Genomic DNA, 11997 nt, shown 5'->3' with positions numbered 1-11997 from the left:
ATATTTGGTTAGTTTATCAACTGATAGTTATGTTTGATCAGTTTATCACCTGATAATTATGTTTGATCACTTTATCACCTGATAGTTTTGTTAAATACTGATAAGTTTATCACCTGCAGGTAGTTATGCTTTATAACTGACAAGTTAATAACCTGATAGTTATCAAATGCAAGAAGTTCATCTCCTTTCCAATCGATGCACACTCTTGAGTCCTGTAATTAAAAAATACAGTTTTCTGTGAATTTTAAAATTAAACATTTATTCAATTAGTTTAAAAGGTTTTGCAAGTCTAAACGTACTTCTATTTTTTCCCTCTAGTATTTAACCATTTTTGGGCTGAAGGCGGCTAGATTTTATTTTAAAAATCCCACAAAAATTCCATCAAATCATTCATATATTACAACCTACAATCATCAAATGTTTTTACTTATCTGAAGGAACCATTTATTATAGGAAAGTTTTGTAAGGAAACGTTTATGACAGGAAATGTTTTATGTAAGAAACGTTTTTTAAGGAAACATATTCAGTAAGTAAACGTTTTGTAAGGAAACGAGGAAACATTTTGTGAGGAAACATTAAGCAAGGAAATGTTTTGTAAGTGCTTTCTTAGATGGAATATCATCGCTAAAGTGTGGGAAAAATATGACTTTTTGTGTTAAAAGTATCAGAAAGATTAAAATCTAATGAATTTCCTATTTTTCACTCCTTCCTCCCTAGTCCCTCTCTGCATGTTAAAACATGAATTTTTTTTTGAAACTGGGGTTAGCTACAAACTCTTTTCAGCTTAAAAATATTAATTTTCAGAGCTTCAAAAAGTGTAAATTCGCTTAGAAAACTTTAGATTATTTAAACCCCTGCATTTATCTACCTTGCTGATTGAACTGAAAACACAGAGTATCTTGTTCTCCCTGTAAAGTACAGATACAGAGGTCAGGTGAAGGTTCACCTCAGCACAAGGATGGGTCAACATTCTTCTCAGTCTAGTGGAACTAGAAAACAAGAAATATAAACCATCTAAAAACAAAAATTCGAGAAAGGAACTAAACACTTAATTCTAACTTTATTATTCCCATATCTCGCAACCAGCTGGTTGAAACCCATAACTAAGACTTTTTAATATAAAAGAATTGATAGTTTTAAATATCAAAGTTAAAAGACATCATGTTGCAAAGATACAGGGATTATAAAATTAGAATTTGTGGCAAGCTTTCCTTTCCTTTATCTGTTTACTATGGATGGTATTTCTTGCGAAAAAGATGAAAATGTAAACCTACTAACTTGTAAAAACGGTGAAAATGTAAACGTACTAACTCGTAAAAACGGTGAAAATGTAAACCTACTTATTTGTAAAAACAGTGAAAATGTAAACCTACTATTTTGTAAAAAACGTTGAAAATTTAAACCTACTTACTTGTAAAAACGGTGAAAATGTAAACCTACTTACTTGTAAAACAGTGAAATTGTAAAGCTACTAAATTGTAAAAACGGTGAAAATGTAAACCTACTAACTTGTAAAAACGGTGAAAATGTAAACCTGCTTACTTGTAAAACAGTGAAATTGTAAACCTACTTAGTTGTAAAAACGGTGAAATTGTAAACCTACTTACTTGTAAAAACGGTGAAATTGTAAACCTACTTAGTTGTAAAAACGGTGAAATTGTAAACCTACTTACTTGTAAAAACGATAAAAATGTAAACCTACTGACTTGTAAAAACGGTGAAAATGTAAACTTACTTACTTGTAAAAACAGTGAAAATGTAAACCTACATACTTGTAAAAACGATAAAAACTAACTCGTAAAAACGGTGAAAATGTAAACCTACTAACTTGTAAAAACAGTGAAAATGTAAACCTACTATTTTGTAAAAAACGTTGAAAATTTTAACCTACTTACTTGTAAAAACGGTGAAAATTTAAACCTACTTACTTGTAATACAGTGAAATTGTAAACCTACTAAATTGTAAAAACGGTGAAAATGTAAACCTACTAACTTGTAAAAACGGTGAAAATGTAAACCTATTTACTTGTAAAACACTGAAATTGTAAACCTACTTAGTTGTAAAAACGGTGAAATTGTAAACCTACTTATTTGTAAAAACGGTGAAATTGTAAACCTACTTACTTGTAAAAACGATAAAAATGTAAACCTACTGACTTGTAAAAACGGGTGAAAATGTAAACCTACATACTTGTAAAAACGATAAAAATGTAAATTATTTTGCAAAACTGTAAAATTGTAAACCTGATTGCAAAAATTGCAGAAATTTTAATCTATTCACAAACAAATGTGTAAAAATTTCAGTTTCTTTTGCAAAAACTAAAAACAATATGCAGTATTTTTTGCAAACATGTGAATGAATTTAAAATTGAAAAAATAAAAACCTAATTGCAAAAATGAGGATATGGGTTTTTGCAATAACAATCAGGAGAGTCCCCTTCGCAACACTCACACACTTCAAACTGAACAATTCAAATATTTAAATTATTAGATTATTAAAACTCAATTTTATTTATCTTATATTTTATCGAAAAAGAAAGAAATAAAAGATGGATGTACATTGTATATCAAGGTATAAAAAGAATGGGAATGTACATATACAGGTTAGTGACTTATAGAACAGTACACAAAACTGCCTAAATTTCCTGCTCTTTATAGGAAACTTCAAGGGACTGTATGCTTATTTTCATTTAAGGTATCTCAGAAACAATGAAGAAATTATCAGAATTTACATTTATCGAGTCTGAAAAATGACGTTAATTTGCACATGGTCAATCAGATAAAGATATCATGGTACAGTTGTAAATCAGGTCCGGTCATCTTTAATCAGATTAAGATATCATGGTACAGTTGTAAATCAGGTCCGGCCATCTTTGCATTTGGCGTCACATAAATACGCTTATATTTTTTAGTGTCTATATAATTTGAATTAAAGAAATAGAAAAAATGACTAACATGATAACATTGTTTTACTCAAATATCTAAGAATTAAGAAACTATCCCATTCATAAAGCTCGGTTTCCGATTATTGGTTAAATAATAGAGACCCTGTCTTAAGTTCCGCGTGGTTGTTGATTGTGTATTATGGGTTAACCACAAAGGATGAGACTTCAGAGACTATTTTTACCGTCTGTTTCCTTATTTTTAAGATTCCCTTCTTTGTCACTATATCCTTATATCTTTTATTGTCAATAAAAAGCCATAAAAAGACTGTATTGAAGGCAGCAGACTTGATTTACCCTTGGATTAATTATATTTTAATACTTTCACGTGGTATTCACAATCTCATTCTCTGTGGTTAACCCTATACAGCATACATCGAGAAGAAGTTTTACATTTCATTTACTTCTTTTACCCTTCCTAAATCCTACCTAACATAAGAGAACTCCTGCGGTAGTTGATGTCGATACACCTGAAGGAGATTTTCTCCCTGAACCTCCTGAACCAGGAGCTGTGCTTGAGTAAGAATAAGAAGGTAAACTCCTGCAACCCCCTCCTGGAATATATCCAAGGATAGGATACTCCCTCCTGATCCAACCTTATCAAAACTCCTAAAATAAATCAAATCAAATCATATATTTTTCTGCAGTCCTATTAAATCATAACAGTTATTAACAAAACATGGTAGATTAACTATAAGGTATGTTCAATAAGTTTTGCAAAAAAAATGCTAGAGATACTTCTAGGCGTAACAGCTCTGTAATTTTTTAGAGCTTACTGTTGTCGTTTTCCAACAGACTTTATTCATCAAACTTTTTATTTCTATAAAATCCAACCTTTTCCCGGCAGAAAGCGTAAATGTCTGAGCAGAAAAAATCCCCCAAAACTCCTCAAAGAGTTGACAGAATTGAAAGTTTCTTTAACCAAATTCGCAAGCCTTCTTAGTTGATGATTTTTCATGAGTTTGGCATCTGCCTTGGTGCAGCAAACATAGTTGTAAACCAAGATGTAAAAAATGGAAATGCTTTGAACCACATTTGCTCCAAAAGAGGTCGTAGGAAAAGATATTAATTGGTTTGCTGAAATATAGATTACAACTATAAAAATCTTCAAGGACCCTTTTGCAATAAAGGCTTTCCCTCCTTTGACTTTTAAGGTTTCCGAACCTCTAGAACATACATTAATGGATAAAGTTTGCGTCGATAGATAACATATATAGGCTGTGACAAGCATCGTTTACGGGCTTCGGGAGAAAGGTATCCAACATATTATCTGATCGACAGAAAATTGAACCGGTAGAAATATAATGAACTTAAAAAAATTTTAAGTGCTGAGACGTCTAGAAGTAACATTTGTTTGCAAAACTTATTGAAGCTCTCCTGTGATCCTTAATAAAATATTTTTTAAAAGAAGGTTAGAGATGGTATTTGGTAAGGTAGGGTGGTATAAGGTTGCTACACTCTCATCTGACTGGTGCTACGATGAGTAAGTATATTTAAAACAGCTGCAGTGCAGAGCTAATCTACCTTGTGTTTGGTGTCCATTGCTTGACAGAACCATCCTCTGAACTAGAAACAAACACGAGTTCCTCGCCTCCTGTGTTCAGTAGTGAACTGATCTTACCCTTGTGTCCTAAACATTTTTCAAAATAATATTTTCATCTTTAGCCAAGACAAATCTCGCTGTTGTATACAATAACATTTAAAATAGTATTGTACACTGTTCAGTGAGTCCCATATAATTGTGGAATATAACTAAGACTCAAAGAAGTTCGTAGTAAGACTTCGATTCTACTGGAGACCACCGGAGGGATTTTATTTTCGCTGGAGGTGTTTAAGAAGTCACTTTTTAAAATTTGAAACTTTAGGCAGGGTGATTAACAATCTACTGGAGGGTTCAAATATCTTTCTAGGGGGTTTATAATTCCACTGGAGGGATTCAGACATCCTTTCCAGGGGGTTTATAATTCCACTGGAGGGTTCAGATATCTATCCAGGGGGTTTATAATTCCACTGGAGGGTTCAGATATCTATCCAGGGGTTTATAATTCCACTGGAGGGATTCAAGTTACGATTTTGATTAGTCCATTGCGAATGGGACAAGCAATTGTAAAGCACACCCAAATTTTACAAAATAAGTTGATATTCAAGCAGCTGGTAAAACTTGTTGCTTTATAATATCATTAAATACACAAAATTGCTCAAATTTAGTCTTTCTATATACCACAGATTTATGGGCCTCCCTGTATAAGTTTTCAATATCAAAATATACCTGTGATCTCAATTGTAATATTTGGTTTGGTTGGATCAAAGCACTGGAGAGTATCCGACCCAATATATAACTTGTTGGTATATATCCAGGCCCCCGAATACCGACCACTATACAACCCAATCTCTATCCCTTTAGGGGACAATAGGGACACTGTTCCACATGCGTGCAGGACCAGGATATTCTCACTGAAATGTGAAATATATTAATTTATTCTGACTAATTTCTAGAATTTCATGGGCTTCGGAAAATATTATATAGTGATAAAATTTAAGATATACATTTACAGTACACATGTAAAGTGCACATGTACAGTGCACATGTACAGTGCACATGTACAGTGCACATGTACAGTGCACATGTACAGTGCAAATTTACAGTACCAATGCCCATTTAAACTGATAAGTGGACTTTCAAACTACTGGAAAAACTATTTTTTAAACATCAAATTTACACAAAACTACTTGAATGTCGTCTTCCTATATTCAATTCAGATGTATGGATCCCATTAAATTTTTTTTCAGGGTAAAAAGTTGACATATTTTAAGAGGAAAATTTCTTTTTTTAAATGATATATTCGAAACATTTGGATTACTTTTACACACAAATTTTGATCCAGACAGAAAATATATGCAAAAAACGAATCAAAAACTATTTAATAACGAACGTGTTGTAACAATCTTTTTTTAAAAGGTTTCTAGAAATTTTGTGTTTTTAGGATAAAAGGAAAACTTTATCAGAACATAGTTTTGAAATTTTGGAAGTTTTATCAAAAGTTTTTAAAAAAATGAATCAAAACGATTTACGACACTTCCACATGAACCTACCTCACTGTGTCCGAATGAACTTGAAGTATCCCTGATGTGTTAATTGTGAACTCGTTAATGTTACTGAGCCATGGTTGTATCCCTATCCTGATAACAGTTCCATGGGAACAGAAGAGGAAAGCCGTATCCTTTAAACCTGCCTCAGCCCTGAAAACCACAAAAAGTCGGGTATTTCTTAGTTTTGTGATTTTCCTACCAAAAGTGCATGTGAAAAATTAAGATTATGTAGAAAATGCAGGCCTTGTTAAAAACTTTAACAAAGATACATTGCTGTTACAACAGTTCGTGATGTATCTTTTGGTTTGAGGTATTATTTAATTGAATTATTTATGCATGAAATACTAGAGATAAACTATTAAAAGTCTGATTGTGTATGGTTTTAACAATCACATAAGCATCAATCTCTATGAGCCACATAAAAATCTACAGGTTCGACCAATGAGAATGCGCAAATGTTTTTTTCGCCGATTATTAAATTTTGAAAGGAGAGATTTCAGCAAAGTTATCAAGTTGAGTTTTCTCAAACCAAAAGTTCTGACCTGAGGTCTTAATTCATCATACAGGGTTACCCACAAAGGATGAGAGTGTAAAGACGATTGAACGGAATTTGTTTAGTCCGTTTTCTTGCATTCAGGCTTCCTTATAGGTCAAAACTGGTTTACGTCTGTGCCTCATCATTCAGTAAACCATCAAAATACTCAATTGAATGCAGAAACCAAAAATAAAGCTTCAAGCTTAGAGTTTTATGTCGTCTTTAAAGTCTCAACCTTTGTGGGTAACCCTTTATTTAGAAATGCCTAACCGACCTCCCACCTTGCTTTATTGTAGATAAGTCCCACCACCTCAGGATCATATGAGGGTACACAAATATCTGTTCCGTTAGGTACTAATCCAGTCTTGTCTATTTGCAGACTCCAGACCTCTCCAACCCTGCTTACTACTAGAAGATTATTCTCACTGAGCACTTCAACCCTGCTGATACTGCTACTCATCCTACAATAGGTTTACCAGCTGAAGCATAAATTTAGTGGTAAAACATTATTAAACATATTCCGGTTGGATAGACCAAACTGCACTGCAGGATAAACTAGAATCTCAGACTCAAGAATAACCAGAATATGTGGATCAAACTTGATCTCTGTGAGTAGTACTCCAACTATCTCAGATTCAATACCCTCCAGGTATAAGCACACCCTAGAGCGTAGGCTGTGGACTGAAACTGAACTCCTGGATCGTACAAAAAAAGCTCCAAGTTCCTGATCATCTAGAAGTGACCAATCCGAGATCTCTAGCGCAAAGTCCAACCTGTGACCAATCTCTGCAATTGGTTCATCAGCAAAATGCCAACCAAACCCTTTATAACATTCTGAACTCTCTTCTTGTTGATAGAACATTACGTCTCCGTTGTCAAACCCAAGAATAAATGTTTCATGAGCTGCAACTGTTAGTGCAGAAATGTTTCTCTTGAGTGATGTTTGCTCCTGAATGTTCTGAGTGTTATACTGTTCTGAGAAGCTTGAATACATTGGTAGTTGAAACGGATACTCAGGGGCTGTTACACGGGATCCCTCATTGTAATTCACTCCTAGAAATTTTTAAACATTTTTAAAACATCATTAATTTTTAGTTTGATCTAAATTTATATTACAAAACAAAGATTAAATAATAGAGCAGTCTTAAAAAAATTCGTATCAAAGAATATTGTTTTTTTTTTATTTGCGATAGAAGAATAACAGAATGATATTATTTGTTTAGTTATAACAGATTGTTGTCAAATTAGTCCACTTTTAAGAGAAATTGAAGTTTGCAGCAGCATATTGGGTCCCCTCAGCTGGAGTGGAGGCCACCGGAGGGAAATTTTTTCCACTGGAGGGAATGTTTTTTTATTCAATGCTAATTACTTAATTTTTGATGGATGGTAATTTACATTCAGGACACTAATTACTTCATCGGAGGGATTATAATTAACACTCAAAACGGAGTGGGTACAAAACGTCCAATAACAAAACGCCCAATTACAAAACACACAATGCAACAAAATACCCTATGTAACAAAACGCCCAATGCAACAAAACGCCCAATTACAAAACGCCAAATTACAAAACTCCCAACTACAAAACGCCCAATGTTACAAACCGCCCAATTACAAAAAGGTCAAATAATACAAAAAGTCCTCATTTAAGATGAAAAAGAGACAGTAATTTTGGATTTTATTTCAAGAAACTCGCAACTTTTCTGTTGAAGTTCCTCAAAGTCAGTTTTCCATGGAGTCTCGCTCTGCGGCTAGAAGTTCAAATACATTTCAAGATCTGGCGCCGTTGTAGCGCCTTCAGTGTTCAAGTTACATCTTTAAGAGTTATGAAAATAAATATATTCACTTCGATTTGGAAATTCTAAAAATATTTTTTCTTTTCTACAGCAATTGTTGAAAACTATATTGACATGACAAACTTTTAAGAAAAATATTACAACAATGAAACTGTCTTAACCAACCCTAACTGTGAATTAATACACACACATTTTAACTCCCAAATTTTAGAATTTTTTTTTGAATTTTTTAGAATTTTTATCGTTTTTCGGAATTTTGGTGTTTTTTGATTTTGGCCCTTTTGCTGCATATTGGGCTATTTGTAACTTTGAGCGTTTTGTAATTAGGCGTTTGTTGCATTGGGCGTTGTATTGCATTGGGCGTTTTGTTTTTGGCAGTTTTGTTATTGGGCACTTTGTTTTTGGGCGTTTTTACCCACTCCCTGAGGACACTAATTATTCCATTGGAGGGATGGTAATTTACACTCAGGACACTAACAACTCAATCGGAGGGATGCTAATTAACACTAAGGACACTAATTGACACTCTGGTGGAGTTATTATTGTCCTGAGTGTTAATTACTATCCCTCCTATGGAGTAATTAGCATTAAATAAAAAACATTCCCTCCAATGGAAACAATTTTCCTCCGGTGGCCTCCACTCCAGCTCCAAATTGCTAACTAAGTTTTACATTACTAGGCTTTTATAGGGTGCTTTGCTTTCATCTTCTATTTCAATTGTGACCTTTTTCTCTTTGTACATATTGTAAAACAAAACCAAAAACAGTTCGCGGATTTTATAAAGAAATTTCGTGGATTTTTAGATTTAATGAAAGTCGAGTTTTGTTGGAGGCAATTTTATGAAAATTAATTTTATCATCTATTAATCTTCCCACAAAATTTGTGCCGGATACGTTCAGTCGTTTTGACGTTCATTGGATACAAACAGCAAAGTATATATATTATGTATAGATGTTTATCATTAATACAAACCTGTTATTTTTCCAGTAGAATCCCCAATAAGAAGTCTAGCTTGAGATGAGAATTCTAAAGCTGTGATAGAAGAACCTGTATTGAGAGATGAAATCTTAACACCCTTCCTACCATCCCATAGCTCAACCTTGCCACACAGGGTACCTAAACAATCAAACATGCCTTGTTAGGAGCAGAGTCATGTACTCAGAAGGGGAGGGGGCTATGGAGCTTAGCCTCCCTCCCTGGATTAGTGAAATTAATGGTTTCCATGACTGAGCCTTCCTAGAAAGAAAACAAAAATGTAAGACCTGTGGACAAATTACTGAGTACATTGGTGTAGTGGCGGTTTAGCCTATAGGTATGCTAAATGTCATGTTTTATGTCCAAATATGACAAATGATACACCATTGGAAAGTTCTTATTCTCTACTTTTAGAATCTGCAAAAAATTGCAATTTCCAAAATTTAAGTTTTTTTTTGCAAAATCCAGTTATGTAAAGTTTTGCAAATAAAGTTTCCAAAAAATGAAAAAATATACATTTCTTGAAAGCACTTGACCATGCCATTCAAATATGCAAATATTTTTGCAAAATTTTAAATAACCTGATGCGTACTAAAGAAAAACGAAAAATTTCTTTTCATGGGCTGTATGCAAATAATGCGTGGTATACAATATGGGTATTGATTCTCTTTAAATCAATTCTTTATGCTTGTTTCTTTCATTCATAACACTCTCCGACCTTTACTAACCCCACCACCCACCTTCTGAATGTGCACTGACATTTCGCAGTCGAAAAAAAGCATTTTATACATACAGGGGGGTTTCTCTACCAAAATGGTCTTGGAAAACCTTGGTAAAGTAAAATTCCCTGAACATCCTGCAAAGTAGTTGTAAATAATTAATACCTGCAGCTATCTTAGTTGCATCTTCTGAAAGAGCAATCTTCTGTATGCTAGATGCACCCGTCAACTAAACAAATATTCATTTTTAAAATTCAGTATTATGAAAATTTTTATCATCACAAACATAAAATCAGCAAAATTAAAGAATCTAGACAATACTTGGCAAATCAAATCATTTTTCTTTGAACAACCCAATTCATGTAAATTTAAATAATTAATTTTTTTACCGTTCATAGAAGTCATTCAAATTTGAATAAAGGAATAATAAAAATAAACCTCCTTTAACGAGAAATGAATGTTCACCTTGGCTTTTTGTTCCTTTGAGTCGATATCAAATATCCGAATAGACTTGTCCCAACTGCCAACAACTACACTATTCTTGAAGGGATGAAGGCAAATACAGTTGATGGGAACATAGTTTAAGAAGATCTGACTTAAACGAACCAACCCTGAAGAAATAAGTTGGTATGTTTTTATTAATTTATCATTATTAGCATAGATAAGCCAAAAAAAAATTGTAAATATAAAAATTCTCAGATTTTGTGTGTTCCTTGTTCATTGTATGTACAATGAAAATGCTAACCAAAGAGTGCACAGTCTATCCAACAATTTTAGAGAAGTTTAAAGATTCCAAACTTTTTCATTTGATGGCTAATGATGATGAGTACAAAAGTAAAAACTTCGAATCAAGTCACAATTTTTTCTTATCGTTACTTTTTTATTTTCTAGCATTGACTTTCTTTTTTTTCGCTTTTTCCTCTTGTCTACTTTTTCATCCTTTTTAAAAATTCAATAGTTTGTTCCTGTGTTATTTCCAATCGGAATTCCGTTGCGCGGAATTGCGCGCAAATGTGCACAGTTGCGCGCATCAACTGTTATTGAATTGCGCGGAGTTTACCGGGCTCGCAATTGTGCGCAAGTAAAATCCACTTGTGTTCTAAACCTATAATATATACCTTTACTCCAGATATTGATATTAGAATCCCATCCTGAAGTTAGAATATTCAAGTTCAGAGCACATAACCCTGTTATTCGACCACTGTGTGCCTCAACATTATTCAATCTATACAAAAATTATAGATAGATAGATAGATAGATAGATAGATAGATAGATAGATAAATAGATAGATAGATAGATAGATAGATAGATAGATAGATAGATAGATAGATAGATAGATAGATAGATAGATAGATAAAACCATTAATTTGCTTATTGTTTTTAATTGTTGGTCATAATTTGGCGTTTTGATAAAAATTGATAATATCTTCAAACGTAGTTCAAATGAATATTAGTTTTCTCACGTATAAGTTTACAAACATAGATAATTAATATTGTACAATGTACTGCAAGTTTACAGAATATCATGTGACCCGAAATTTATTACATGTTCGCAGTGATGAAAAGCTGTGATATACAGGGTGTCCCACGAAACATGATCGACAGTTGATAAATAGTTTTGAATGTCGTCTTCCGTGCACTGTATTAGATACCAAAGGCTGTTTGCAGTTTATTTCGTTTAAAAAATCTTTTGCTCTAGTATATTTTACTATAATATGACTCCTAATTAATATTTTTATTATTGTCTTTCGTATTAAAAAAATTAATGGAAGAAGACATTCTAAACTATTTATACCAACTGTCATGATTCGTGGGACACCCTGTATATGTAAAATCTTGCATATAAATGTATATTACAACTTCTTATTTATCATTAAAAACGTACCACCATTCACCACAAATGTGTAGAACGTATATAATTAATATATTTATGAATGTG

At 32.9% G+C, this 11997-nt stretch overlaps 2 protein-coding genes across 2 annotated transcripts; both read right to left on the bottom strand.

Moving 5' to 3' along the window:
- Window positions 1–152: 152 nt before the first annotated feature.
- On the bottom strand, window positions 153–7055 carry LOC111715264 (uncharacterized; the record flags this gene model as incomplete). Its single annotated transcript, XM_023490572.1, is given in 8 exon segments — window positions 153–212; window positions 869–989; window positions 2385–2462; window positions 3372–3551; window positions 4467–4572; window positions 5212–5396; window positions 6036–6182; window positions 6849–7055. Coding segments are annotated over 8 exon segments (1056 nt in total), but the record flags the coding sequence as incomplete, so codon positions are not given.
- Window positions 7040–11932, bottom strand: LOC111715260 (uncharacterized). Its single transcript, XM_023490565.1, has 6 exons — window positions 11916–11932; window positions 11176–11282; window positions 10523–10668; window positions 10223–10286; window positions 9336–9479; window positions 7040–7620 (listed from the first exon to the last, which is right to left on the bottom strand). Exons 1-6 carry the CDS (start codon window positions 11930–11932, stop codon window positions 7040–7042), a joined length of 1059 nt encoding a protein of 352 aa, XP_023346333.1.
- Window positions 11933–11997: the final 65 nt, after the last annotated feature.

Source organism: Eurytemora carolleeae, unplaced genomic scaffold, assembly GCF_000591075.1.
Source record: "Eurytemora carolleeae unplaced genomic scaffold, Eaff_2.0 scaffold1732, whole genome shotgun sequence".
NCBI classification, from domain to species: Eukaryota; Metazoa; Arthropoda; class Copepoda; order Calanoida; family Temoridae; genus Eurytemora; species Eurytemora carolleeae.
Note: the sequence above shows the minus strand (reverse complement) of the source record. Positions and strands in the feature narration are given on the sequence as shown.

Excerpts from the sequence above, each read along its gene's own strand:
- LOC111715260 (XM_023490565.1), bottom strand. Across the intron at positions 9,480-10,222 it reads TGCAACTAAGATAGCTGCAG|GTACCCTGTGTGGCAAGGTT; the intron begins GTATTAATTATT and ends TTGATTGTTTAG. Across the intron at positions 7,621-9,335 it reads TTCTACTGGAAAAATAACAG|GAGTGAATTACAATGAGGGA; the intron begins GTTTGTATTAAT and ends AAAAATTTCTAG.